The sequence below is a fragment of the Anabrus simplex genome, chromosome 1 (genome assembly GCF_040414725.1).
Source record: "Anabrus simplex isolate iqAnaSimp1 chromosome 1, ASM4041472v1, whole genome shotgun sequence".
Lineage (NCBI taxonomy): Eukaryota > Metazoa > Arthropoda > Insecta > Orthoptera > Tettigoniidae > Anabrus > Anabrus simplex.
In genome coordinates, this window is record NC_090265.1 from 1,806,249,836 (window position 1) to 1,806,276,778 (window position 26,943).

General features: G+C 38.5%; 1 protein-coding gene across 3 annotated transcripts in view; it reads right to left on the minus strand.

Annotated features, from left to right (window-relative positions):
* Nucleotides 1-26,943, minus strand: part of Su(dx) (Suppressor of deltex) — a 569,124-nt gene that overhangs the window by 82,295 nt on the left and 459,886 nt on the right. For all 3 annotated transcript variants that reach the window (XM_067138560.2, XM_067138561.2, XM_067138559.2), the window contains exons 10-11: nucleotides 19,681-19,923; nucleotides 19,437-19,596 (exon numbers count right to left, since the gene is read on the minus strand). In XM_067138560.2, coding sequence (XP_066994661.1) covers nucleotides 19,437-19,596; nucleotides 19,681-19,923 — 403 coding nt within the window. The remainder of the gene's footprint in view (nucleotides 1-19,436; nucleotides 19,597-19,680; nucleotides 19,924-26,943) is intronic.

Genomic DNA, 26,943 nt, shown 5'->3' on the forward strand with positions numbered 1-26,943 from the left:
CTGTAATCGGAGTTTCAATGCCTACATATCCAGCTGTCTTCGACCTCAGTGAACGAAGAAGGTTCTCCATTACGCTGGGCTTTTCATGTGTTCGTGGACCATTTCCTGATACAGTTGCTTGAGAAAAAAAGCTCGTCTAACTACCTTCTAAGGTCTCTGATTGGTAGACAATGAGAATATTTATGCCAGCTACGTTCAGCTTGGCATAAAATACCATTAGTGGCCAGCGGTTACTTACACGTCCAACGTTGTCTGTTGCACAGTGCTCGTCAACATCAATGCTAGACTTTATGCAGTTGTAAAATGTGTTCATCTCCGTCTTATATTTGTCACCGGTTTCCCCATCAATGGCTGCGTCATGGTGCATTGTTGATAGGAGCAGCACGGTCATCCCTTTCCTCGGGACATGTGATACCAGAGTCACTTGATTATCAAATGCAAATTTACTTGAATGCTGTGGTCTGTTTTTGTGTTGTAAAAAACTAGGAAAAATTTCTTTTTCATTCTTGCGTATCGTTCCAACTAAAGTAAGCCAATGATTGTTCAGCAAATATTATGTTAAGCTCACTTTCTGACACACAGTCATCTTCACTTTGACTTGCCTGTCCACCGATTACTTACGCCTCTTCATCTTCTTGAAATACTTAGTCAATTAGACATTTTAAACTTTCTTGTTCCTTCTTCCAATCCATCGACACAACTATCAAGATAAGCACCGATTTGACCGAACAGTCACGTGAGGACTGGCGCCTTGGGTAAATTGGGTAAGTTTTTTCCAAAATGGCGCCCGCTAATGATGAGGTAGCGTTTTATCCTCCGAGTAAATTAACCGTAAAATGTGATTAAAAGTGCGGAAAATGTCGATGATTAGTGAAAAATGGAATGTTGTGTGATTCATGTGATCGATGGTGGCATTACAAGTGCGGAATTTGCCCTAGAGACGTAAAAACTAATGAAAATGTTCACTGGATTTGTGAGCAGTGTGTTCAGAATGTTGTAGTTGGCGACGGCGTTGACGATGAAGCACCGAAAATAATCGATGAGCAATACAAAAGTGCATTAGAAATTATAAACATTCTACAAAAGGACAATTAGGCTCTTAAAGTTCAAAATCAAGAATTAAAAGAAAGACTGCGATTGCTAGAATTTGGGACTGACCATTCTTCGAGTGATATTCCGGTACCAGTAATAAACTCAAGCACGTGGTGTCAAGTAGTTCATGGATGGCCGGCTAAGAAGAAATCTACAACTGAATTTCTGGATATAAACATCAGAAATAGGTTTTCTGATCTAAATAATTTAATTCTGGAAGAAAGTGATCGCGAGCGTGAAACCAAATCATCGCGAACCGCTGCCATTGCCGTGCCGAGGTTAAAATTTAGACCTAGATTTCAGATTCAAGACCCAGTTAGGCCTAAATCAGCAAAGGTAGCTGTGCTTGGTGATAGCCAAGGAAGGGGAATTGCGGGAGTGATAAACGACGAGAATATAGCAGCAACCGGAAAAATATATCCAGGAGCTTCTATCAGCAGTGTCCTGGAAAACGTAGAAGAAGCAACTAGGAACTTCGGGAGCGGCAATGCAGTGCTTATTATCGGTGGGATGAACGACGTAGTTCACGACGACGCCAAGAATGTAAGATCACAACTTAAACATACACTAGGGAAGCTGACCCACACTAACGTCTTTGTAGTGAACGTGCCCCACAGGCATGATCTGAGTAGAGACTTGTGTGTGAACATTGAAGTGGACAAGGTCAATACAGATATTGTTAAAATTTGTAAACATTTTTGGAATACTAAGGTTATTGAATGCAGCAGTTTTGAGAGATACTGTTATACAAAACATGGCCTCCATCTAAACAATTCAGGTAAACGAAAGATAGCAAATATTGTTCTAGATTTTATTAATCTTAACACAATGCTGTCCGGCCCATCTGACGTATAATTGGCCCCTGCGGCTGGAAGATTTTGGCAGAGACATGGAGTTATTGCAGGGTATCATAATTTAGTCATTTTGGGTTCATTAACACTTATATCTGTCCACTTTACAGTTGTGGTGAGATTTTATATTTCAGTGCATTCTGGTAATTATATCTGTTTGATTCCTCCATCATATCCTCCAACAAGTCATTACAAATGAACAACTTGACATCATAACCTATATTTTCAGATTCAATTGGCGAAATTTTAACGGCAGGCGAGTCCGAGAAAGACTCCAAAAACAGTATAATATCCTGCTTAGTCCACTCACTGCCAGAAATAGGGAGAATATTATCAACAGTACTTACATCTAGACCATTTTTTCTATATGAGGCAACAGGTCATTCCTCGCATGGTGTAATAAACGTGTCATTCACCGCATCACTTCGACATAAATGCATGGCACTAGCACTAGAATTATCATTAGGCAATTCATCTTCAGTCTCCTCACAATCACGGGATACATATGACACATTATCAGCGTATAATTCACGTATAATATCATTAAGAGTCAATCCAATGTTTACCGGCACTGCCATTTTTGTTTGCTAGCATCGATGGATACACGGGAGATATTCGAAGGCAAAAATAAATGCCATTTGCGCACTAAAACGGGAAAAACCAGTACTAATAGATGCGTAGATTTTCTACAATTGAGGTACATCAACGATAATGTCCAAGTACTTCCTCAATAACCGTTAGATGGCATCAGAAGACAGAGCTGCACCAACACGTATTCATACGTGATCGGTTGCAGAGCACCGTGCTTGGAAACACGTATTGATAAGTGAGCGGACAGCATTGTATGAAGATATGCACTGTAAAACAGGCAACTCCCTTGAGTTATAATTCTGACCAGGAAAACTAGTAGAAAAAGCCAGCTGTACTTCAAGCTGGCTCAGTCTACTAGAAAATGAAACTCAGGAAAGTAAGGAATTTCAAGTTACCCAATTGCAACAGTCAAGTTTTAGGGAGGAGGGGGTCTGAGATTGCTCTTGGTAAACTGTCAAAGTGTAGTAAATAAACAATTAAAATTCGGTACATTGATGGAATCTTATGAGACTGATGTGGTGATAGGAGTGGAATCGTAGTTGAGAGAAAGGGTGGGTAATAGAGAAGTATTTCCAGAAGGGTACACAGTCTATCGTAGAGACAGAGGAGATAAAAAGGGAGGGGGGGTGTTTATTCTGGTGAAGGAAACTTACTGTTCACATGAATGGTTTACTGATGAAAAGGATGAAATATTAGGGATAAAATTAGTTTGTGATAATATGAAGGAGGTGGGAATTATAGGAACATACAGGCCTGGAAGAGAGGAAAGAGACATGGAAATATTTGAGAAAATAACAGATTATTCTCATAAAAACAATAATAATGATATGGTAATAATTGGGGGAGATCTAAACTTGCCTGAAGTTGAATGGAATGGAGCTGCAAGTGTAGCCCATGAACAGAAACTGGCAAATAAGTTAATTTGGGAGGGAGGATTTACACAAGTAGTACAAAAACCGACTCGTCTCAATAACTTACTAGAGGTATTCTTGGTTAAATCATGGGAAATTGTTGATAAAACTGAGGTAATTGAAGGAACAGGAGACCATAAGGCTGTAATAATGGATGTAGGACTCGTACCAAAAAGGCTTAATAAGAGGGTTACACAAGACAAGAAATTGTACAGAATAACTAAAGTTGATGAATTTGGGACTTATCTTAAATCACAATTCAGTTGTTGGATAAGTGAAGGGAGTAATGTGGATACACTTTGAGCTAAATTTAAAGGAATCATTTGGGAAGGAGAGAAGAGATTTGTACCTGTTAAGAAGGGTAAAATGACCTCAGACCCTGTTTATTATACAAGGGAAATAAGAAAATTAAAAAGAAAATGTAGAATAGTAAACAGGAAAATCAAAGAGGGTAGGGAGAGTAGAGAAACTAGAAAACAGCTAATGAGGAAACTGAATAGAGTGGAAAAGGAAGCAAAAGAGAATTACATGAATGACATACTTCAAGAGGGTGTGACCACAAAGGTAATGGAAAAAGCTGTATTCATATATCAGGAATCAAAAAGGAAAAGGAATCCAAATTCCTATCATGGTGGGAGAAGGGGGTGAACACTATTTAACAGATACTGAAAAAGCAAACCTATTTAGGGAATTCAGAGATTCAGTAGATGATTGTCAGGAGTTGGAAACCAAAACAGAAGATAGAGAGGGAGAGACACAAAGGGAAACAAGAAGCTTCTCATTCACAAATGAAGATATTTTCAGAGAAATCCAACTGCTTCTGCAAGGAAAAGCAGCAGGAAGTGATCAAATTACTGGGGAGGTATTAAAGACAATGGGGTGGTACATAGTGCCTTATTTAAAATTTCTCTTTGAATATGTCATAAATAATAGTGTAATACCAAAGGAATGGAAGGAATCTATAATAATACCAATTTATAAAGGAAAGGGTGATAAAAGGAAACCAGAGAACTACAGACCAATCAGCCTGATGAGTATAGTTTGTAAAATACTGGAGAGTTTAATATCAAAGTACATCAGAGAGATATGTGATGATAAAAATTGGTTCATGAGGAGCCAGTATGGATTTAGAAAGAAATTTTCTTGTGAGGCACAACTAGTGGGATTTCAGCAGGACATATCAGATCAATTGGATTCAGGAGGTCAGTTAGATTGCATAGCCATAGATCTTTCCAAAGCCTTTGATAGAGTGGAACATAGAATATTATTAAAGAAATTGGAGGGAATAGTATTGGACGTTAAGGGTTACACGTTGGATAAAAACATTTCTAAATTCAAGGGTTCAGAAAGTCAAAGTAGGAAATAATGTATCTCAGGAAGAGAAAGTTTGGAAGGGAATTGCACAGGGTAGTAAAATTGGTCCGTTACTTTTCTTAATATACACAAATGATTTAGGGAACAATATAACATCAAAAATAAGATTGTATGCAGATGACATAATTGTTTATAGGGAAATAAATAACATTGAGGATTGCTCAGAATTACAAAGGGACATTGAGAGTATCCAAGAATGGGTTGAAGAAAATAATATGAAGGTTAATGGAGGCAAATCAACTGTTACAACTTTTACAAACAGGAGCTCTAAAACTGAATTTGAATTTACTTTGGATGAGGTAGTTATTCCAAAAGATGGCAAGTGCAAATACTTAGGTGTGAGATTTGAAAGTAATTTGCACTGGAAGGGTCATGTGGATGACATTGTTGGGAAAGCATACAGATCGTTACATGTCATAATGAGGCTACTTAAAGGATGCAATAAATAATTAAAAGAAAAAAGTTACTTAAGTATGGTTTGTCCATTATTGGAATATGCAAACAGTGTTTGGGATCCTCACCAAGAATCTATATATATAAAATAAGAGTTTTGTCTGTAAATTGCTCAGAATTTAAAAGGGATGGTATTTCTGTATCAGTCGTGCCCAGAGTAACAAGGAAATGCACTTTTTACTTTTCCGTAATTTCTGTCTGTCTGTATGTATGTACACGCATCACGAGAAAACGGCAGAAGAGAATTTAATGAAAATCGGTATACGAAGTCGGGTAATATGTCGCTTCATTCAGAGCCCCTGAATTTGACGAAATTAAATCCTACACTGTTTTCCTAAGACTTCAATTACGTCACCTTTTACTCTTTGGCCTGAGAAACAAATGCCTACAAGACCTGCCTAGCAACGACTCTACATAAGTGCATACTTGACCTGCTTGTGAACTTCAACTATATTTGTTTTCGGCGCAAGACAATGATGTTCTGTTTACTCTCTTGACTGCGATCATTGTGTTTTGGACATTAACTGAATTGCTACGATATGAATCAATGTTAATTTTTTGCCTGTGTTCAATGTATTAGTTGTTTTAAGATTTTTATATCTTGCCCTACTTTACTATTTGGCTGATGATGACACTTGTAATGTGTCGAAACCGGTCCCAATAAACAAGTTGTGACTTCTTTTTAGTTCAACTTACAACGAAGTATTGAAAGGTGGATCCTTCTAATATTGTACATCTTCTTATGGGGACGATAGCATGGCACATGTTAAAGTAGAGCTCTCTCTCAGTAGTCGTCTGACAATCAAATTCTGCATTGAAAAAATCCTTTGCATCAAAGAAGGAACAGAGAACTTGAATGTATTTCAATACAGCATTTGCAAAATAAGGTACATTAATTTCATTGTTTTCACTGATTGAATTATTTAAAATTGATTGAGGTTTGTTGCAGAATTAATTTTTAAAAGCAAGATAACCAGCAGTAATGTCAGACTGTTTGCAACATTTTAAAGGCTGGCAATGTTTGTGCTTTTTCACTCGTATTCAAAACCTTTCTCTAACTTTATTGAATTATAATATTTTAGCATCATCTGGGGACATGTGCTTTTCAACTGGGCATACAACATCGTGGTTGTATCTAGGAGTATCCGTAAAACCTTGCTAAGACGTTTCTACAAGGGACAAGAAAAATGAATGTGTTAAGCGAGAAAACGTACTAATGAATATACGAATAAAAACTATCCCAGAGGGACATGGAAACACTAGATACGATTTTTTCCGACATGAAGGCATTTTACGTCATGTATCTGTGAATACAGTGAAAACTACGTATATCTCCATTTCTCAAGATAAGAGGAAAAGGAGTGAAAGAACACGAGAGCACAATATGAAAACCTTTCTCCTGCTGGGGCTTACAAAATAACAAGTGTGCTGAACCAAACAACGAATTTGAAAACGTATGTACGGGGACCAGTAAATATATCCAAGTATAATTGCAGATCATGCTCTTTCTAAAGCAAATGTTAGTGGAAGCCTTTTATTTCGGAGTAGTGGGTTATAAAACACTCTTAGACAGTGAATTGGAGGTTATACTCAGCCATGTGCGACAGTGACATAATGACTTTGGCCACCATTTTGAAAAGCTTCGACCAAGTCGATCGATCGAGTCGAAACTCGAAGGTGCGAGTTCAACATTCGCTACCTCTGCGCGCATAAAGATGGGGACACCAGTCCACTTTCTGAAAGATTTTAATGTTGTCTTCCTTAGAAAGGAATTTCACATTTTCCGTATCCATACCTAGGCTATCACAAGACAAATATGCACCACGCTGGTCAATTTCACACGATTACATTCCTAATCCAGATATAGGCTACCGCATCATGCAATTGTAGCAACGGATCTTACTCAAGTTGAAAATTACGTTCATTTCACAAGGGATGACAAATAACATTTTCAGGGCTCGGAAAAATGTGATTGTACTAAGCAGTATTAGCGAAAATTCGTGACGTGATAAGCGAGGTATTTTTATGTAGATTTAACACGATGAGAATCGGGACTTCGAATTTATGACGTGCTAAGCGGGAAAACATGTTAATGGGGAATGTGCTAACGAGGTTTCATTGTATATAACAGGGGTGGCCACTAACGTTACTTCTGGGAGCCGCAAATTTAGGATACAAAAAATTGGGAGCATGTTTAGAAAATGGTTTATAAAATGAAGACACGTTTTTCATTTTATAACAAATTAAGGAATATTTATTTTCTACACTACACAGAACATTATTTTTCAGGTACACATCAAGGAATGAGATTTTACTTTTGAGAATTGCTTTTTCTGAGTGTTCATTTTTGCTGTTAGTTTTTTTAAATCTGGCCGATAATTGGTAAGCGCAGTTCGCACAATTTCACTTAAATGTTCATCACTTCATTCAGATCAATATGTAGATTTAATGAATTTAATCGTTGAGTACAGTGATTGACACACACACACACACACACACACACACACACACACACACACACACACACACACACACACACACACACACACACACACACACACACACACACACACACACACACACACACACACACACACACACACACACACACACACACACACACACACACACACACACACACACACACAAAAGTAGTCCCAAAGATTGAGATTAGTCTTTTGACACACTGTTTTGTTTGTGTGTATTTTTCTTCTGGAACATTCTTCCAAAATTCTATGGTAGAAATGCCACTTCGTTTGAGTCTTTTAATCCTTCGTCCTCTTGCAGTTCTTGTAGCTCCAACTCTACAGCTGCTGTATCCTTTGTTATTGGTGATGAAACAGTACTGCCATCGCTCACAACATCAACAGAAAAAGGATTTTCTAGGAATGATCTCAAATCATTAAATCTGCCATTGATTTCTTCAGCACAGCACACGACTGCCTATACGTGAACGCGACTGGCTTCACCTCACGACACTGGCTCACTGACACACTCTCCCGCTCAAAGCACTATCAAATGGAAGGCGCCGGAACTATCTTCACCTCTCATGTCTTGCCACTGACCTACAGCGCTAATAACATTAAGCCGCACATCACTGCTACTGATTGACGCCAGCCGCGAGATGTCGTTAGATTCCATTAATTATATCATTTAATTTAACTCTAAGGTTGGTGTCAAGAGCCGCACAAGATGGACTCAAGAGCCGCATGCGGCTCGCGAGCCTCGTTGTGGCCAGCCCTGGTATATAAAATAAGAGTTTTGTCTGTACATTGCTCAGAATTTAAGAAGAATGGTATTTCTTTATTGGTCATGTCCACAGCAACAAGGAAATGTACATTTTACCTTCCCGTTAGTTCTGCCTGTGTGTATGTATGCACATCACGAGAAAACGGCTGAAGAGAATTTAATGAAAATTGGTACTAAAGTCTATGAATGAGCCACTACAATCTTGGCTATAAATCATTTTATTCACACTGAGTGAAATGGTAGTTTAGGGAAAGGCCTAAAATTTAGTTCTCAAAAATTTATTTTATTAGTGATCCTATCGATAAATATTACATAACTAAAGTTACATAGAATTACATTTCTGATCATTAAGATATATTCATGAATTAGTATTTTTGTTGCCAAGTCCACATTAACGCCGAGCCACGAGAAAATGGGTAAACAAAATTTTATGAAAATCGGTACATAGTTGGGAAATGAGAAACTACAGTCTAAGCTATAAACAAATTTATTCACCCTGAATGAAATGGTAGTTTAGGGGAAGGTGCCTAAAATTTAATTTTTAAATTCCTATGTTATCGATCCTATAGAAAAGTACTACATAACTAAAGTTATAGAGAAGACAATATACGATCATTTATGTTTTATTCAGTTTTACCGTACTGATTATAATAATAGTGGCATTTCAGAGTCGGAAGAAAACGAAATGGGAAGGCCATAGGAAGCTCATAAAATTGATCATCAACAATAACATTACATTGATCATTGTTATGATTCTTTTTCTCTTATGCTACCACTCATCTTTGATAGATGGGAATACTGCTGCGTACCGAGTACAACAGCCTGCCTGAATATTGGTGGGAAATAGCTGGGAAATTAGGCAACTTTCTTCTTTAGCATGCCATTCCTCTGGTTCATGCATTTCCTGATACTGCTGGTACGTAACGCACTGGTTCATCATAGTATTCCAGTTATTCGATGACTACTCTGAGGCACTGTTTGGAATGATCAGCGTCCACACTTAATGGAATAATAGCTGAGGAGTGTTCACGGCTCACGGCTGTCTGCGGTCTGGTCATTCCAGCTCTGGAACTTTGGGCTGGTAGATTGGAAGCGTAGTATTGTTGGTTAAAAGTGGGAAAATGTGTGGTTTTTCATTTGATCGAGTACTTCATATTGCAGTATTGCTTTCAATTGTGACATTCTTACTGGCATCATTGTAATGACCTATGTTGATTTCAGTTGCGAAAACCACTAAGACAGTCTTTCTGAGGATGTAAAAACAGGCACGTGGAAAGAGTGTGTCTGCCATTATAATGAAAAATCCCCAACTTGATCGTGACTGATAGTAGGCAAGAGGGCCTACCATTTCAGTGAAAATTTCCTAACCCAGTCTTCACATAAGAAAAGACGTTTGGTGACTTCCCCGTCACACTTTTAGGGTAACGTTAAGAGCTATGCAATTTAATAACTCTTGCTCACAACGTATACACATTATTGAGAATAACTTAAACAAATACAGCCACTTGAGTAAACTAGCAATCCAAGATTTCATAACTGTTTTAAAACTAGTCGTAAATAATAACTTTTTTACTTTCGATGGCATTATATACCAACAGAAAGGTTTGGTTATGGGATCACCGGCCTCGGGTATTTTAGCAGAAATTTACCTAGACTTTGTTGAACAAAACAAAATTGAAAATAACAAAAAATTTGACAATATTCACTTTTGGGCTAGGTATGTTGACGATGTTTTTTTTAAGTTAATTATGTATGAAAAATCAGTTAACGCTACCACTATTCTTCTTAGACTTAACAATATCGATTCTCACATCAGATTTACACTAGAAACTGAAACAGACCAAAATAATAAAGTTTTTAGATTTAACTATTAACAGACATCCAAATGCTTTAACTTATAAAATCTTCAAGAAACCAACTCAAACTGCTTCCACTATTCGTCAAGATTCAACACATCCGCAGACCCACAAACGAGCGACATACAATAGCTTAGTTCATGGGCTTTCAACATACCTATGTCCAAGAAAGATTAAAAAAACGAACTGAACACCATCCATGGCATCGCAAAATTCAATGGGTTCAGTAGTCACTTTATAGAAAGAATAATCAATGAATACAAACATCGCCCAAAAACCACACTTGAGAAACACACAAATCCCCTACATTTTCCACCTTCACATTTAATAAGGAAATCAACAAAGTTTAAGAAACCTAGCATAAAAATAGCTTTTAAAACCAACAACAAAAATGCAGATATTTTACGTAATACTTCATCTATCAATAGGATCGACAGATTTTTGAAATTGGGACTCTATAGGATTAAATGTAATGCCACCGAGCTGGATAGCTGGAGACGCTTAAGTGCGGCCAGTATCCAGTAATCGGGAGATGGTGGGTTTGAACCCCACTGTCGGCAGCCCTGAAGATGGTTTTCCGTGGTTTCCCATTTTCACACCAGGCAAATGCTGGGGCTGTACCTTAATTAAGGCCACGGCCGCTGCCTTCCCATTCCTAGGCCTTTCCCATCCCATCGTCACCTTAAGACATACTTGTGTCGGTGCGATGTAAATCAAATAGCAAAAAAATGTAATCCCCGTAATATTTCGTATGTGGTAGAGACCAGCAGGAATTTCAATATAAGATATTTAGAACATAACAACGCCATAAGATACAATAAATTCTCAGCAGTTGGCCAGCATATGCCTGACTACAATCCTAAATTCACCAGTATTGAGCAAGATATGGATATCCTTGAAATAGTAAAAAAATGTGCTTTATTTAATATAATGGAAAACTGCTTTATACACTTAGATCAGTACTTTATTCTAATTATAACCTTAATGATACCTCAGAGAAACCCAACATTTTATTTTATTTAATTATTACTTTTCTCAGAAACACTAATTGAACAAATCAGAAACTGATTTTAACTTTAATTAAAGGTACTTTTCCGAGGCAATTATCCTCGTTCCACACCCTTCAGCCCCGCCCTAAAGGTAATCCTTCCTCCTCCCTCCCCTCCTCTCTCACGTCACATCCATCCCATCTAACCCGCTCTTCCTCGCCCCTCCCCTACATTTCATATTTCCCTCAGTCACGTTCTCACATACCAGCTATACACTATCAGCCACGTTTGTTTTATTATCTTTGTATTTCTTCATCATTAACTTTTAAGCTGAATAATGTAGTATTGCTTATTTTAACTAAAATGTATTATTTAAGGATATTTTGACTAAATTGTGTATTTGAATGTTTATGGCTGATGATGACCCCAAGTAGGGTCGAAACTGGTACCAAACTTTATACTGTATTGTAAAAAACTGCATTGCGAAAAGCTTACTATATTGAATAGGTGGAAAAATTTTACCTGAATAAATCATATGTAATCTCAGTTCAATACAGACCAACCAGAATGAAATTTAGTACCCTTAACCCGTGAGGACTGGCGCATGGGTGTTTTTGACCCGAGACTTAAATATTAGCCTATAATTCTGATTTGGTCACCCCTCATTTCCTGTCGCCTTCAGTACCTTCCTTCCTGGCCTTGAACGAAATCCTTAATCCTTAGAAAGTTCACATGTTATAACTTTGTCATCACCCGAGTTATTATTGTGTTACTCTCCGGCGGGTCAGATCAAATCAAATCAAAATCTCTTTATTTGCAAATGAGGTGTCTACCTCAGTGGCAAATGGTACACTAAAATACATTATTGTCAAGCACTAAATATTAAATTAACAAGAGAAGAATATTTTCCTATAATACAATATTATACAATTTACGCTAACAATTTTTTCTATTAAACACACAGCTCATCTATATATATAAAATTAGAGTTTTGTCTGTACATTGCTCAGAATTTAAAAAAAGATGGTATTTCTGTATCAGTCGTGCCCAGAGTAACAAGGAAATGCATTTTTTACTTTTCCGTAATTTCTGTCTGTCTGTCTGTATGTATGTATGTACACGCATCACGAGAAAACGGCAGAAGAGAATTTAATGAAAATCGGTATACGAAGTCAGGTAATATGTCGCTATAATCTAGACCATAAATAATTATACTCACGCTGACTGAAATGGTAGCTTAGGGGAAGGCCTAAAATTTAATTCTCAAATATTTAAGTTATTAGTGGCCATATCTTAATGAAAATCGGTATACAAAGTTGGGGAATAAGTCGCTATAACCTAGGCCATAAATAATTATACTCACGCTGAGTGAAATGGTAGCTTAGGGGAAGGCCTAAAATTTAATCCTCAAATTTTTGTTATTAATAGCCGTATCTTAACAAAAATCGGTATGGGAAGTCGAGGAATAAGTCACTACAATCTAGGCCATAAATAATTGTATTCACACTGACAAAAATGGTAGTTTAGGGGAAAGCCAAAAATTAAATTCTCAACTATTTGTTATTAGTGGTCCTATCTTAATGAAAATCGGTATGAAAAGTCGGGAAATAAGTCTCTATAATCTAGGCTATAATTAATTTTATTCACGCTGAGTGAAATGGTAGTTTAGGGGAAGGCCTAAAATGTAATTCTCAAATATTTATGTTATTGGTGGTCGTATCGATAAATACTAGGCCTACATAACTAAAGTTATACAGTTTTAAATATCCGATAATTTATAACTTATGCATTGTTAGCGTACCGGCTATGATCATAGAGATATTCATGAATTTTGATTTTTGTTACTAAGTCCATATCAGCGCCAAGTCAAGAGAACATGGGTAAACAGAATTTATTGAAAATCAGTATGTGAAGTCAGAGAATAAGGAACTACAGTCTACGCTGTAAATAATTTTGTAAGATGCCCTAATATCACAGGTTTAAAACAAAAATAAATGTTGGCGACCACGGGGCCCTTAGCTGAGTCCTGGCATTGCTTCCACTTACTTGTGCCAGGCTCCTCACTTTCTTCTATCCTGTCCAACCTCCCTTGGTCAACTCTTGTTCTTTTCCAACCCCGATGCTATTAGGTTTGCGAGGGCTAGGGAGTCTTTCATTTTCACGCCCTTCGTGGCCCTTGTCTCCCTTTACCGATATCTTCATTTTTCAAAGTGTCGGACCTCTTCCTCTTTTTTCCTCGGTTTAGTGTTATATAGAAGATATTTACCCAATTTGTACTTCCTCTAATAGCAATAATCACCTCCACCACCACCACCACCCTCTAATAAACGTTCCCCAACCTTTCCTCTATTTATCATCTCCCATTCATCTATAAATTACTACGGCAAGTTGTTTCGAGTTGAACCTCACATTGCAATTTTCTTTTATTATTTCTTCCTATTTTTAATACATTTTTATTTGGCTTTATTCTTTTTAATGTTTTAAATTATTCTCAAACTTATATATCTACTTTGAATTTGACGAAATTAAATCCTACACTGTTTTCCTAAGACTTCAATTACGTCACCTTTTACTCTTTGGCCTGAGAAACAAATGCCTACAAGACCTGCCTAGCAACGACTCTACATAAGTGCATACTTGACCTGCTTGTGAACTTCAACTATATTTGTTTTCGGCGCAAGACAATGATGTTCTGTTTACTCTCTTGACTGCGATCACTGTGTTTTGGACATTAACTGAATTGCTACGATATGAATCAATGTTAATTTTTTGCCTGTGTTCAATGTATTATTAGTTGTTTTAAGATCTTTATATCTTGCCCTACTTTACTATTTGGCTGATGATGACACTTGTAATGTGTCGAAACCGGTCCCAATAAACAAGTTGTGACTTCTTTTTAGTTCAACTTACAACGAAGTATTGAAAGGTGGATCCTTCTAATATTGTACATCTTATTTCTCTATTCAATACGCAACGATCATGAAGTTTTTAACTTTAAATGATCGTCCCCATAGTAAAGAATGAATACAGTGGTGCAATTGTTATCATGTAATCTATTACATAATCTTAATTAGGACTGAAATACATAAATAATGATTATCAATACTGTTTCTATTTATACAGCATGTGACCTATGCAAAGAAATTGTCAGCTATCTTTAAATGTAGAATTAAATATTAAAAAGCCAATGTTTTTAGGTTCTCAGTAACTCTTCAGGCAACAGTGGGAAACTGAGTCTGCTGTAGCTAGAGGGAGTTGGGGTGAAGTGAGGTCAGGGCAAGCATCACTTTGCCTGTTAGTACGGGTAAGTAGGGGAAAGAGTCCGCTGATAAGAAAATCGGCCTGAATACCACCCGCTACCGAATAAGACGTGCACCCTAAAGTTTTGACGACAAAATACGGGGAAAGAAAAAAAAATCAAGTAACTTACATACCTATTTAATTTTCTTCAAATATACCACAAATATAAATTTAAACAGCTTACAATTAATAAAATCATCACAAAAAAAAGTAAATAAAATCGGTCCAATACTCGGATCATTCACAATTCACCGTCATCATCTGAAGTTTCACCACAGGAACTTTCGCCGCTGGCATCTTTCCACAAATAGTCGTCCTCACTACCATCCACTGAATTTGTAATTCCACATTTCTTAAAACTTTTGGACACTAGATCGTTGGGAATGTGCGCCCATGCGGTCTTGATCCAGCTGCATATTAGTCCCACGTCAGGCCTCTTCACTCGTCTGGTTGGTGTTAACGCGTGATCACCATCAGATATCTATTTCATTGCAGTTTTGAAAGGCCGGTTAACGTACACATCCATCGGCTGTAGAATAGAAGTGAGTCCTCCGGGAATTATTGCAAGATCAGTTTTTCCTTTCCTCTTCATATCTTTTATGGCGTCAGTTGTACGTATGTCCTTGGTTAACTGTCCAACACAAGCATGTTTCGTTTTTGTAACAAAGCTCCTGGGCGACGTTGTCAAACGCACTTCACCCAGTCCTCAACTAATGCACAGTCCATCCAGCTGGACTCATGTGTTCTAACAATACCACCGGATGGCAAGTTTCCTTTCGGAAGAGTTTTCCTTTTCAGAACCACTTTAGCTTTAGGGTTTATTTTTGGTATATTTGCCTCCCTATTTTGGGGATGTTTAGAACCAATAAATCCTCTCGTTACTTATGACAGATAGTGTGATTCAAAGAGACACCAAGCGTATTATTCACTGCTTGAACTCATATTTGATATCAAAATGTAAGAAAGTAAATGTTAATATATACATACCACTGGACTTCAGAATGTCTCTATATAATATGCACCATATTTTTACTGTTTAAATTTGTAGTAATCGTTTTTGAATTAGCTGTTAGTGGCTTTTTTCTTCTTCTCTCCCTATTTTGACTTTTTTCCCCAGCAGTCTGGCATAATCCCAGCATGAAATTTTTCTTCCAGGGAGGCAAAAAAACCAAAAACCACATATGGAGGGAGTTTGGTTCCAACCGCTAATACGCACAACATTACCGTTACCACCTGTTCTGATGGTTACACTTTTAGAACCCTTCGTGTCTATTGTCTTTTCCAACTACATTTCAAAATAGACAGGTGTCTGGTCAACATAAGAATTTTGCTTCCTCAAATGAATAATGCGACGCTGAAAGGTCGTTAATTTTTCTTCATATGCCCCAGGGAGACGACGTGAAATAGACGTACATCTCCGAACACACAATCCCTTTCTCTGATAAAAGTTTCAGATCTATCAGCGGCTTGCAGTAAAACCCTGTTTTTTGAGTTCTTTTGAGATCTCTAGTGCTTTCAATTGATACGTTTCACTAGAAACACCATATCCTAACTCACGTTTTTCTATCACAAATTTGTGGAGTTGTTCTTCAATTTCCTGAAACACTGCACTCTGCCCGTGGAACGCTCTGTGATCGCCGTTACTTTTTAGAAGTTTTTCCTTCTTCTTCCACCAATCATGAATACACGATTCATCAATATCGTACTTTCTGCCAACAGCACGATTTCCGTATATTTCAGCTTCGATTACAACTTTAAGTTTCTCATGCACAGTAAATGACCACAGACGCCGTTTTGAATCCATCGCTTACTATCGAGACAGCACTTTCACGGGAAAGATACGGAACTCGAATGTGAGCGAGGTAGACCTCTGTAACAAACAGTCTCAACTCGCGCAAAGTACGATATCCCGCGAGATCAGCTATTCGCACACCCAGCATCATTTGTGAAACAAATGATGATCGAGCATACGCAGCAGTGGCTTTCATATTTACCGCATATTTACCCATATTCTTCGATTTACTGTATTTCCTTACATTTTGTGTTTTCATGCCACTATAACCGTATTGAGAAAAATCAAACTTATTTTCTCGCAACTAAAACACAATAAGACCTGAATGCCCATTTACATTTATTTCAATACTCCATGTAAACGTAGTAAATATTTACAAGAATGAACGGCTTGAATACGACCTGCACCCAAGATTTAGGACCAATATTTTGGGGAAAAAAGTGAGGGTGGTATTTGAGATTATACGGTAGTGGTGCTTGTCTTGAAACCACCTCACATAAAGGATTGCAATATTTAGTCCCCTAGTACTTTTAACTTTGTGAAACATGAAACACTGCTGCATATCCTATGTTATTGCCATTCTGTATTGAAATCTGACTGCATCACTTAAGTGTTGACAACACAAACGTCTGCGTTATTAAAATAAAGCAAGGAGTGAGACAAGGCTGTGTTCTATCTCCACTACTCTGAATGGGTATGTTTTTGAAGCACTGGAAGGGAAACACGAGGGCATCATTGTTAATGGGATCGAAGTAAATAATCTGCGATATCCAGATGATACTCTTCTGCTTGCAACAAGTGTTAAAAGATCTTCAGAAAATTTACTTGTATCTTAGTGTAGGAGAAAATAAATCACAACTTCATTAAGTGTTTCTGAGAAATCTCCTCCAAGGCTGTACAACTGTAGATCTGTCAGTGCATTGCGGGCACACAATAAGCAAGGACAGCTGAGAAGTCATCACGGTCACCCTCCCCTCCAAGACTGTGCACTGCGGGCACAGCTGAGAAGAGACTGGTTATTTCAGAAGTGGTTTTCCACAGTTTCCACCTTCAGGAGACAGAACTGTGTGTGTCTGCCAATTCCAGCCTAGATTATTACAAATACACACCCCAGGACAAATGCATCATCCATGAAAGTCAGCACATATACAGTAATACCTTGTTAATTCGAAGTCGTTGGGACTCAAAAATCGGACTTTGAATTACGTGATTTCGAATTAACCGCCAATTCGCTATTCAGAAGTACCGACCCTCGCTGTGTTACAAAATATTTTAAGGCCCGTTACTGCATGCAGTTAACCTTGATTCACAGTTTATACCTTTCAAATGCCATGAAAAAAGAACTATTTCCAAAATGTATCCAAGAAGGTGCATTTACAGTATTCAAATAATGCACTTGAATATCTCACTGGCAAACATAACCTCACGCAATGAAAGAAAGAAAGAAGAAAGAAAAAAAAAGCACGATTCAAAGACGAGAAATCTATGCTGGCTCCCATGTGCAAGTACTTTATTCATTAAATTACTATACTGTAAATGTTTTAGATGCCTTGTATTTACACAGAAAGTGCCCGATGTCCTTAAAATTGAACTTTCCTATGGCTATCCTTGTACGATTTCCCGCCATGGCACTTCTCGTGTACTTCAGAAATGTAAACACTTGCCGCGTCACAAAGTATTCTAAGACTCATTAATACATGCAATCACCTCGATTTGCGGTTTAAACCTTTCAAATGCCATGGGAAAAAACTATTTCCAACATGTATCCAACAAGGTGCATATACAATGTTCAAATAATGCACTTGGGTAAATAACTTACAAATATAACCTCACGCAACGAAAGAAAAATATCACACAATTCAAAGACGAGGATAAATTATGCTGGTTCCCCTGTGCAAATGCATTATTTTTTGGATTTCTGTACTGTTTGCATTTTTAGATGCTTTGTACTGGAAAGCGCCTGACGCCCATGACATTGAGGCTTATCGAACTTTCCTATGACGAGAGGATAAAGTTTCTCGCTTCCACGTGCATTGCAACGCACTACAATGACCCCCATCCCTCACACTTGTACGATTCACCGGCTGGCACTTTCTCCTTTAAAACCATATGATCGTTTGGGCTCGCATTAAAATAAAGTAATGCAGTTTCATCGGCAATGACAATATTGTTCGGTGCCTACGAATTTATTATATGAGCCACGTTTTTTTTTTCGTCAACTGTCGGCATCGCCAGTGTTCGCGGATTCTGTTTTCCCGCACAATGCCCGTTGCGTGATATTACGGCGTTCCTTAAAAGTTTGAATACAAAAGAATTCCGATTTCATTCAACTTAGTAATCATGAAGCGCACTGTAGATCCACCAAAGTGAGTGTAAATGCGGAAAGCTACGGTACCACTCCACGTTCCGGAACACGCGTTCTATTATGACGCGGTGAATTGAAATTACTCTGTAACATACTACTGTTTTAAAATGTAAAGGCAGTTTCGAATTAAAAGTCTAAATTTCGGTAATGGGGCCGACATTGTACTTCGAATTAGAATTATCCGTATTTCGAATTAAACAATTTAAATAACATGCAAAACTGTATCTCATGTTTCTGGGAACGAGACCTTCCTCGAATTTGGCGGGATTTTGAATTAACAGATTTCGAATTATCGAGGCTCTACTGTAACTTTGTACAAACTACTTAAGTAGCAGTTGACCAAAAAGATCCAAGCCCCTAAAATTAACTACATCCATTCTTTTTGCTATTAGTTTAATGTTGCAGCAGCTCAGACATGTCTTTCGGCCAGCATTTGACTGGTGTGGAAATGGAAAACCATGGAAAACTGTGGAAAACCATCTTCAGGGCTGCTGATAATAGGGTTCTACCTTACAATAAATTAAATATCCCAAAATAATATGATGAATCTCACTATATAAATCAGCTTCTTTTTGCTGATGTATATTACTGTAATATAGAAAGTAGTACATACCATGGCGATGAACCTTCCAATGAACTTGAAGTATAAAAGGTGATCAGGGTTAACATATGATGCAGGGTTTATTTGCAAACTGTAATTATTTTTGTTGGCATACTCAAAAAGGCAGTACATTGGATTGAGCACCTCATGTGACAGTAGGAAGAACCATTCTCTGAAACAATGTATCCATCCCATTAAGTACAGGACATAACATACAACTTAAGGTAGTTGGTAGCATAATACAACTAAAAATTACCTTGAAACTCCACCATAATCCAAGCCTTCCTCTCCTCTGAAAATGATGTATAGCCGTCTCCTCATTTCATAAGCAGGAAGCCGCATGATTTGATGGTAGGAGTCCTCAAATAATGTCTGACGAGTTACGGTGATCTTGATGTGGCTTGGAAGAGCATTACTTTGACACAGGTACCGAAACTGACCTAATTTCCATCGAAAAGAACGTTCATAAGCACGAGGTACCCCATACACGCCTTTTGGCCTGAAACATAATGCCACATGAATTTAACAAAGTTCATAAGCACGAGGTATCCCATACACAACCAGGACAAATCACCCTATGATTTCCATTTGTTTGGACTGCTTAAAGAAGCCCTAGGAGGGCAATGATTTGAAAATGATGAGTGTGGGGCAGACTTTGTGTGCAATTGGCTGGTGACATGACCGCTCTTTATATGATGAGGGCATAAAAAATCTGCCCATATGCTGGGAAAAATGCATTTCAAAAGCAGGAAACTATGTGGAAAAATATTGTAATTGCATTGTGTTTCTCAATAAGTGAATTTAAATAAAAAATAAAATCCCGTTTATATTTGATACCCCCTCGTATCCTGATGAAAATCACTGGTTTGATCATTAGAACTGCTTGAATGACATGACAACAGATGATTTATATGATGAAGGGAAGTAACAAAGAAACTAACAGGCTGTGAAAGCATCGACCTAAATAGTAGGGCAGCTATCCTATGTCAGTCACCTAATGAGAAAAGGCCTTGCCTTTTACAGATACTCAATGACTGGAAAAATACAAAATAAGACTAATTGCTGGTTCCATTCAAAGTCTGTCACTCATTCTAACAATGCAAAATGAATGCAGTGCACTGATTATAGAGCTTATTGTTTGTATAGTCACCATAATTGTAAGATTGATTTCTATTATTATCTTGTCAATAACTGATTACCCAAACTATTCAACATGGTGTTTGAATCCGAAGCAAAGGCTGTTCAAAAACGTGGTCTACTTAAAAGGTCACTAACTCACCTTGAAAATTACTTGAAGCAACATTAACCACTATGAAATGATTTCCAAACAGAATAGGTTGCCAGAAATTTGGAAGGAATTCAGTGCAGTTAGGGAGTATTTAGAATGTGAATTAGACTCAAAATCTAGCGAAATTCACTTCAGAGAGCATGATGAATTTGAAAACAGGTATGATACAATAGTTGGTAGGATTCAAGAATTGCTTTGTTCACTTGAAAGACCCAGGAGTCCTAGTAACACATCCATCGTCTCTGATAACTCTACTCGATCCAACTGTAGCTTGAAGCTCCCTCCCATTGAATTGCCTGTTTTAAAAGGAGATTTGACAAAATACTTGAGTTTCAGGAACACCTTTCAAAGCTTAGTCATTAACAATATCCGCACTGACAATGTGCAAAGACTACACTACCTATTGCCGTCTCTTCAAGGCGAACCTAGGGATTTGTTGGATAACCTAGCCATATGCGCTGAGAACTTTACTGTTGCTTGGAATTTAATTGATGAAAGGTACAATAATAAACGCTTGATTGTTTCACAACATGTAAAGCATTTGCTCAATCTCCATAATTGTACTAGTGGATCTTCCGTTGATTATCACAAATTGATTAACCAAGTAAAATCAAACCTTAGTGCTGTTGACAGTTTGGAGGGTCAAGTTTTGCTACAGGAACAGATCCTAAATAAGATCAAGCCCAACCATAGAAGTGAATGGGAAAACAAATTTGCCTCCACTGATATTCCCACACTAAATAATTTGATTGATTTCTTGGAAAGAAAATGTCAACCATTAGAGCTAACAGAATGCAAGAAGCTTGTTATTGAGCAAAAACGAGACTTAAAATCCAACCTAAGAGCCCTTCACATTACCAACAACAGCACTTCCTTGAATTGTAGGTTTTGCTAACTTGATAATCACAGCATTTCTGATTGTAGAAAGTTCAAACAAGCAAACATTGATCATCGTCGCAAGTTTGTGAGAGAAAATAAACTTTGTTATCTTTGTTTTTCTGCTTCTCAAGTTTCTAAACAGTGTAAGCAAAACAAGTGCCCCTACTGTAATGGGCCCCACAACTTACTGGTTCACAAGGAACAAGCAAGTCCCAATAATAACAATAATAATATGAATGCTACAAGTTCTGCAATTGTTTCACCCACTGCTATGAAGGTTGTTTCAGGACTAGGTTCTAATGTTTTGCTGAGCACAGCGTGTGTAGTAGTAAAAGCTAGCTCAAGAGAGATTGTACTAGTTAAAGCTTTGTTAGACTCTGCGAGTCAATTATCCTTTGTGACTTCTGATCTTGTCAAGAGTATTGGTATCCGTACAAGGTCTTGTCGTCTACCTATTGTTGGTATAGGCAATCCGACCTCCTCTGCGAACCATGTGACCTTGCCGTGGTGGGGAGGCTTGCGTGTCCCAATGATGCAGATAGCCGAGCCGCAGGTGCAACCATATCGGATGGGTATCTGTTGAGAGACCAGACTAACGAATGGTTCATCGAAAGGGGGGTAGCAGCCTTTCGGTAGTTGCAAGGGCGGCAGTCTAGATGATTGACTGATACGGCCTTGTAATAATACTCAACATGGCTTAGCTGTGTTGATACTGCTACACGGCTGAAAGCAACGGGAAACTACAGCCGTAACCACCTCCCGAGGACATGCAGCTCTCTCTGTATGAATGATGTACTGATGATGGCTTCCTCCCGGGTAAAATATTCCGGAGGTAAACTAGTCCCCAATTCGGATCTCCGGGTGGGGACTACACGAGAGGGGGCGATCATCAGGAAGATGGATACTGACATTCTGCAAGTCGGAGCGTGGAATGTTAGAAGTTTGAATCGTTGTGGTAGGTTAGAGAATCTGAAAAGGAAGATGGATAGGCTAAAGTTAGATGTAGTTGGTATAAGTGAAGTACGTTGGCAGGAAGAACAGGATTTTTGGTCAGGCGACTACCGAATTATCAACACGAAATCAAACAGGGGTAATGCAGGAGTTGGTTTAATAATGAATAAGAAAATAGGGCAGCGGATAAGCTACTACGACCAGCATAGTGAAAAAATTATTGTCGCCAAGATAGACACCAAACCAATGCCCACCACAATAGTGCAGGTCTATATGCCTACTAGTTCAGCGGATGATGAAGAAATTGAAAGAATATATGAGGAGATAGAAGATTTAATACAATATGTCAAAGGTGACGAGAATCTAATTGTGATGGGAGACTGGAACGCAGTGGTAGGCCAAGGAAGAGAAGGTAGCACAGTAGGAGAATTTGGATAGGGACAAAGGAACGAAAGAGGAAGTCGGCTGGTTGAATTCTGCACTGACCATAATTTAGTCCTCGCCAATACTTGGTTCAAACACCACAAACGACGGCTGTATACGTGCACGAGACCTGGAGACACTGGAAGGTATCGAATAGACTTCATTATGATTAGGCAGAGATTCAGAAAGCAGGTGTTGGATTGCAAAACTTTCCCAGGAGCAGACGTGGACTCTGACCACAACTTGTTGGTTTTGAAATGCCATCTGAAGTTGAAGAAATTGAAGAAAGGAAAGAATGCAAAAAGATGGGATCTAGACAAGTTGAAAGAAAAGAGTGTGATGGATTGTTTCAAGGAACATGTTGCACAAGGACTAAATGAAAAGGCCGAAGGAAACACAGTAGAGGAAGAGTGGAGAGTCATGAAAAATGAAGTCAGTAGGGCTGCTGAAGAAATGTTAGGAAGGAAGAAAAGATCAACTAAGAATCAGTGGATAACTCAGGAGATACTAGACCTGATTGATGAACGACGAAAATACAAGAATGCTAGAAATGAAGAGGGCAGAAAAGAATACAGGCGATTAAAGAATGAAGTGGATAGAAAGTGCAAGGTAGCTAAGGAAGAATGGCTGAAGGAGAAGTGCAAGGATGTCGAAAGCTGTATGGTCCTGGGAAAGATAGATGCTGCATACAGGAAAATCAAGGAAACCTTTGGAGAAAGGAAATCTAGGTGCATGAATATTAAGAGCTCAGATGGAAAGCCACTTCTAGGGAAAGAAGACAAAGCAGAAAGATGGCAGGAGCATATCCAACAGTTGTATCAAGGTAACGATGTAGATAATTTCGTTCTGGAACATGAAGAGGCTGTTGATGCTGATGAAATGGGAGACCCAATTTTGAGGTCAGAGTTTGACAGAGCTGTGAGTGACCTAAATAGGAACAAGGCACCTGGAATTGATGATATTCCCTCTGAATTACTGACTGCCTTAGGAGAAACCAGCATGGTAAAGTTATTTCATTTAGTGTGCAAGATGTATGAGACAGGAGAAGTCCCATCCGATTTTCGGCAGAATGTTGTTTTTCCTATTCCCAAGAAAGCCGGTGCTGACAGGTGTGAAAACTACCATACTATTAGTTTAGTATCTCATGCCTGCAAAATTTTAACACGTATTATTTACAGAAGAATGGAAAAACAAGTTGAAGCTGAGTTGGGGGAAGATCAATTTGGCTTCAGAAGATATGTAGGAACACGTGACGCAATCCTGACTTTACGTCTGATCTTAGAGGATCGAATCAAGAAGGACAAGCCCACGTACATGGCATTCGTAGATCTAGAAAAGGCATTCGATAATGTTGATTGGACCAGGCTATTTATGATTCTGAAGATGATAGGGATCAGATACCGAGAACGAAGAATTATCTACAACCTGTATAAAAATCAGTCTGCAGTGATAAGAATCGAGGGCTTTGAAAAAGAAGCAGCAATCCAGAAAGGAGTGAGGCAAGGCTGCAGTTTGTCCCCTCTCCTTTTCAATGTTTACATAGAACAGGCAGTAAAGGAAATCAAAGAGAAATTTGGAAAGGGAATCACAGTCCAAGGAGAGGAAATCAAAACCTTGAGATTTGCTGATGATATTGTTATTTTATCTGAGACTGCAGAAGATCTTGAGAAGTTGCTGAATGGTATGGATGAAGTCTTAGGTAAGGAGTACAAGATGAAAATAAATAAGTCCAAAACAAAAGTAATGGAGTGCAGTCGAACGAAGGCAGGTGATGTAGGAAATATTAGATTAGGGAACGAAGTCTTAAAGGAAGTAGATGAATATTGTTACTTGGGTAGTAAAATAACCAACGATGGCAGAAGTAAGGAGGACATAAAATGCAGACTAGCACAAGCAAGGAAGAGCTTTCTCAAGAAAAGAAATTTGCTCACTTCAAACATAGATATCGGAATTAGAAAGATGTTTTTGAAGACTTTTAAGTATTGAGAAGGTGGAACAATAAAAAATTTTGTACTCATTTTTAACTTAACTGGAGAAGAATCGAGCTATCGAAGAAGCTGAGCGCCTGCGGACCAAGCGACAAGTACGTCAGTTCCTTGGCTTGTGTGGATGGCATAGCAGCTTCGTGCCAAACTTTGAAGAGAAGGCAATACCATTTACCGATCTACTCCATAACAACCGCCAGTTCCGATGGACCAGCAAGGAAGAGGCAGCGTTCCAAAGCTTTAAGGCTGCGATATGCAACGCTCCCGGACTATCATATCCCGACCCTCAACAGAAGATGTGCCTGTAGATGGATGCCAACAACTCCGGCCTAGGAGCAGTGTTGTTCTAGGATAGGAGTGACAGCAGAAGGGACATCGAGTATGCCAGCAAAAAGCTATCTCCCACCGAACAATCCTACTGCACTGCTGAGAAGGAAGCCTTAGCCGGGGCGTGTGCCATGGGCAAATTCGGAGGCTACTTGGAGGGAAGGAAGTTTCAGGTCTACACAGATAACGCCGCTCTGAAATGGTTGAATTCGGTCTCCGTTCAAAATCTAAATTGATGCGATGGGCTCTGTTAATCACAGAATTTGATTTCAATGTGTGTCACACGTCCCAGGATCAACGAACATACGAGCAGACAGTTTATCTAGGTACCCGGTGATGAAACATGAAGCTAGGAGCACTCCTGTCAAAAGGGAGATCCTACAAAAACACCAGAGTGAGCCCAAGGAAACTATCCTTATGACCATCAAGAAGGAACTTGATCTGGAAGTAATTAAACAATGGCAAGAACAAGACAAGCCCTGTAGGACCATGACACAGTGGATTAGGAGACAGAACACCAACAGTCAACTTGTCCCGAGGGAATTCAAGATGTCCTACAAGAACTTCCCAGTTGACAGACGAATCTTAATGTACAAGTTGTAATCGTACGAATGTATGATCCCCAAATTTTTAGGTAGGAAATTTTCATAATAGTTTGTAATACTGAAGTCATGTAAATCATGTAATTTTGTTCAATTATATGTAAAAACATAAGATTAGAAGAAGAATTTGTAGTAGGGAATTTTGTATATATATATGTAACTTTAATTTGTGTAAGTGTCTGCACATGCCATGGCAGTGTAGGTTGCTCAAGAATTGTGCAACATGGAAAACAGTGGACATATCGGGAAAGACGGTTAAAGTCAGTTGAAAGGGTTGTAACAAAGTGGCTTGGAAACCCGGGGTACGGCAGGTAGTATAGGCTGAAGATTGGAGTGGATCAATGTGAATGTACGTGAGTGGACGTTCTATGTCACATCAGACGCACGATAACCAATACCAGGGCTTTGTTTTAAGCAAGGTTGGGTCGACTGAGTGACGCATGAAGATGTGCCTAGGAGAGCGTTGCTACCAGTAAACTTTTCAGGATGCTATAACCACATATAGCAAGCCTATATAAGTATGTACGCGTGTGAGGCAAGTCATTCTGATTCTGTGTTTCTCAATCGGACCGGAGCGCGGGAACTATGTATTTTGCGCGGTTTCCTATGTGATCTTCAATTGTTCGTGAGTATCTTTTACGGAGAGAATATGGTATAATCACAGATGCTAATGAGTCTCCGGCTTTGCGGTGGACGTTCTGTAAAAGACGCTACTAAGAGTTTGATACTCAAACTCGATATAATAATTAGGCCTATATTACAATTCTTCTATAAGATAATGTACAGTGGATGTGGTGGTGCATACTGAATCTACATTATAATTGTATGCCCTCGCGGACCATTTTGTAGAGCTTGAACAGCTCTATATTTCTTGAGAAAGGAATTCATCGTCGGCCGAGCATGCAGTTTCATTTGGAGAGTCGTGAGGCGTCACACTAACCTGTGCGGCAATCGGGAAGGACTCAAGACGTCGATGAAAAAGTGTGTAAATAAGGTTAGGGATGCTCTTCGTAAAGAAGGTTGCATCTGTACGTAGAGAAAGTCGTCGTACTTTACTTTACCAG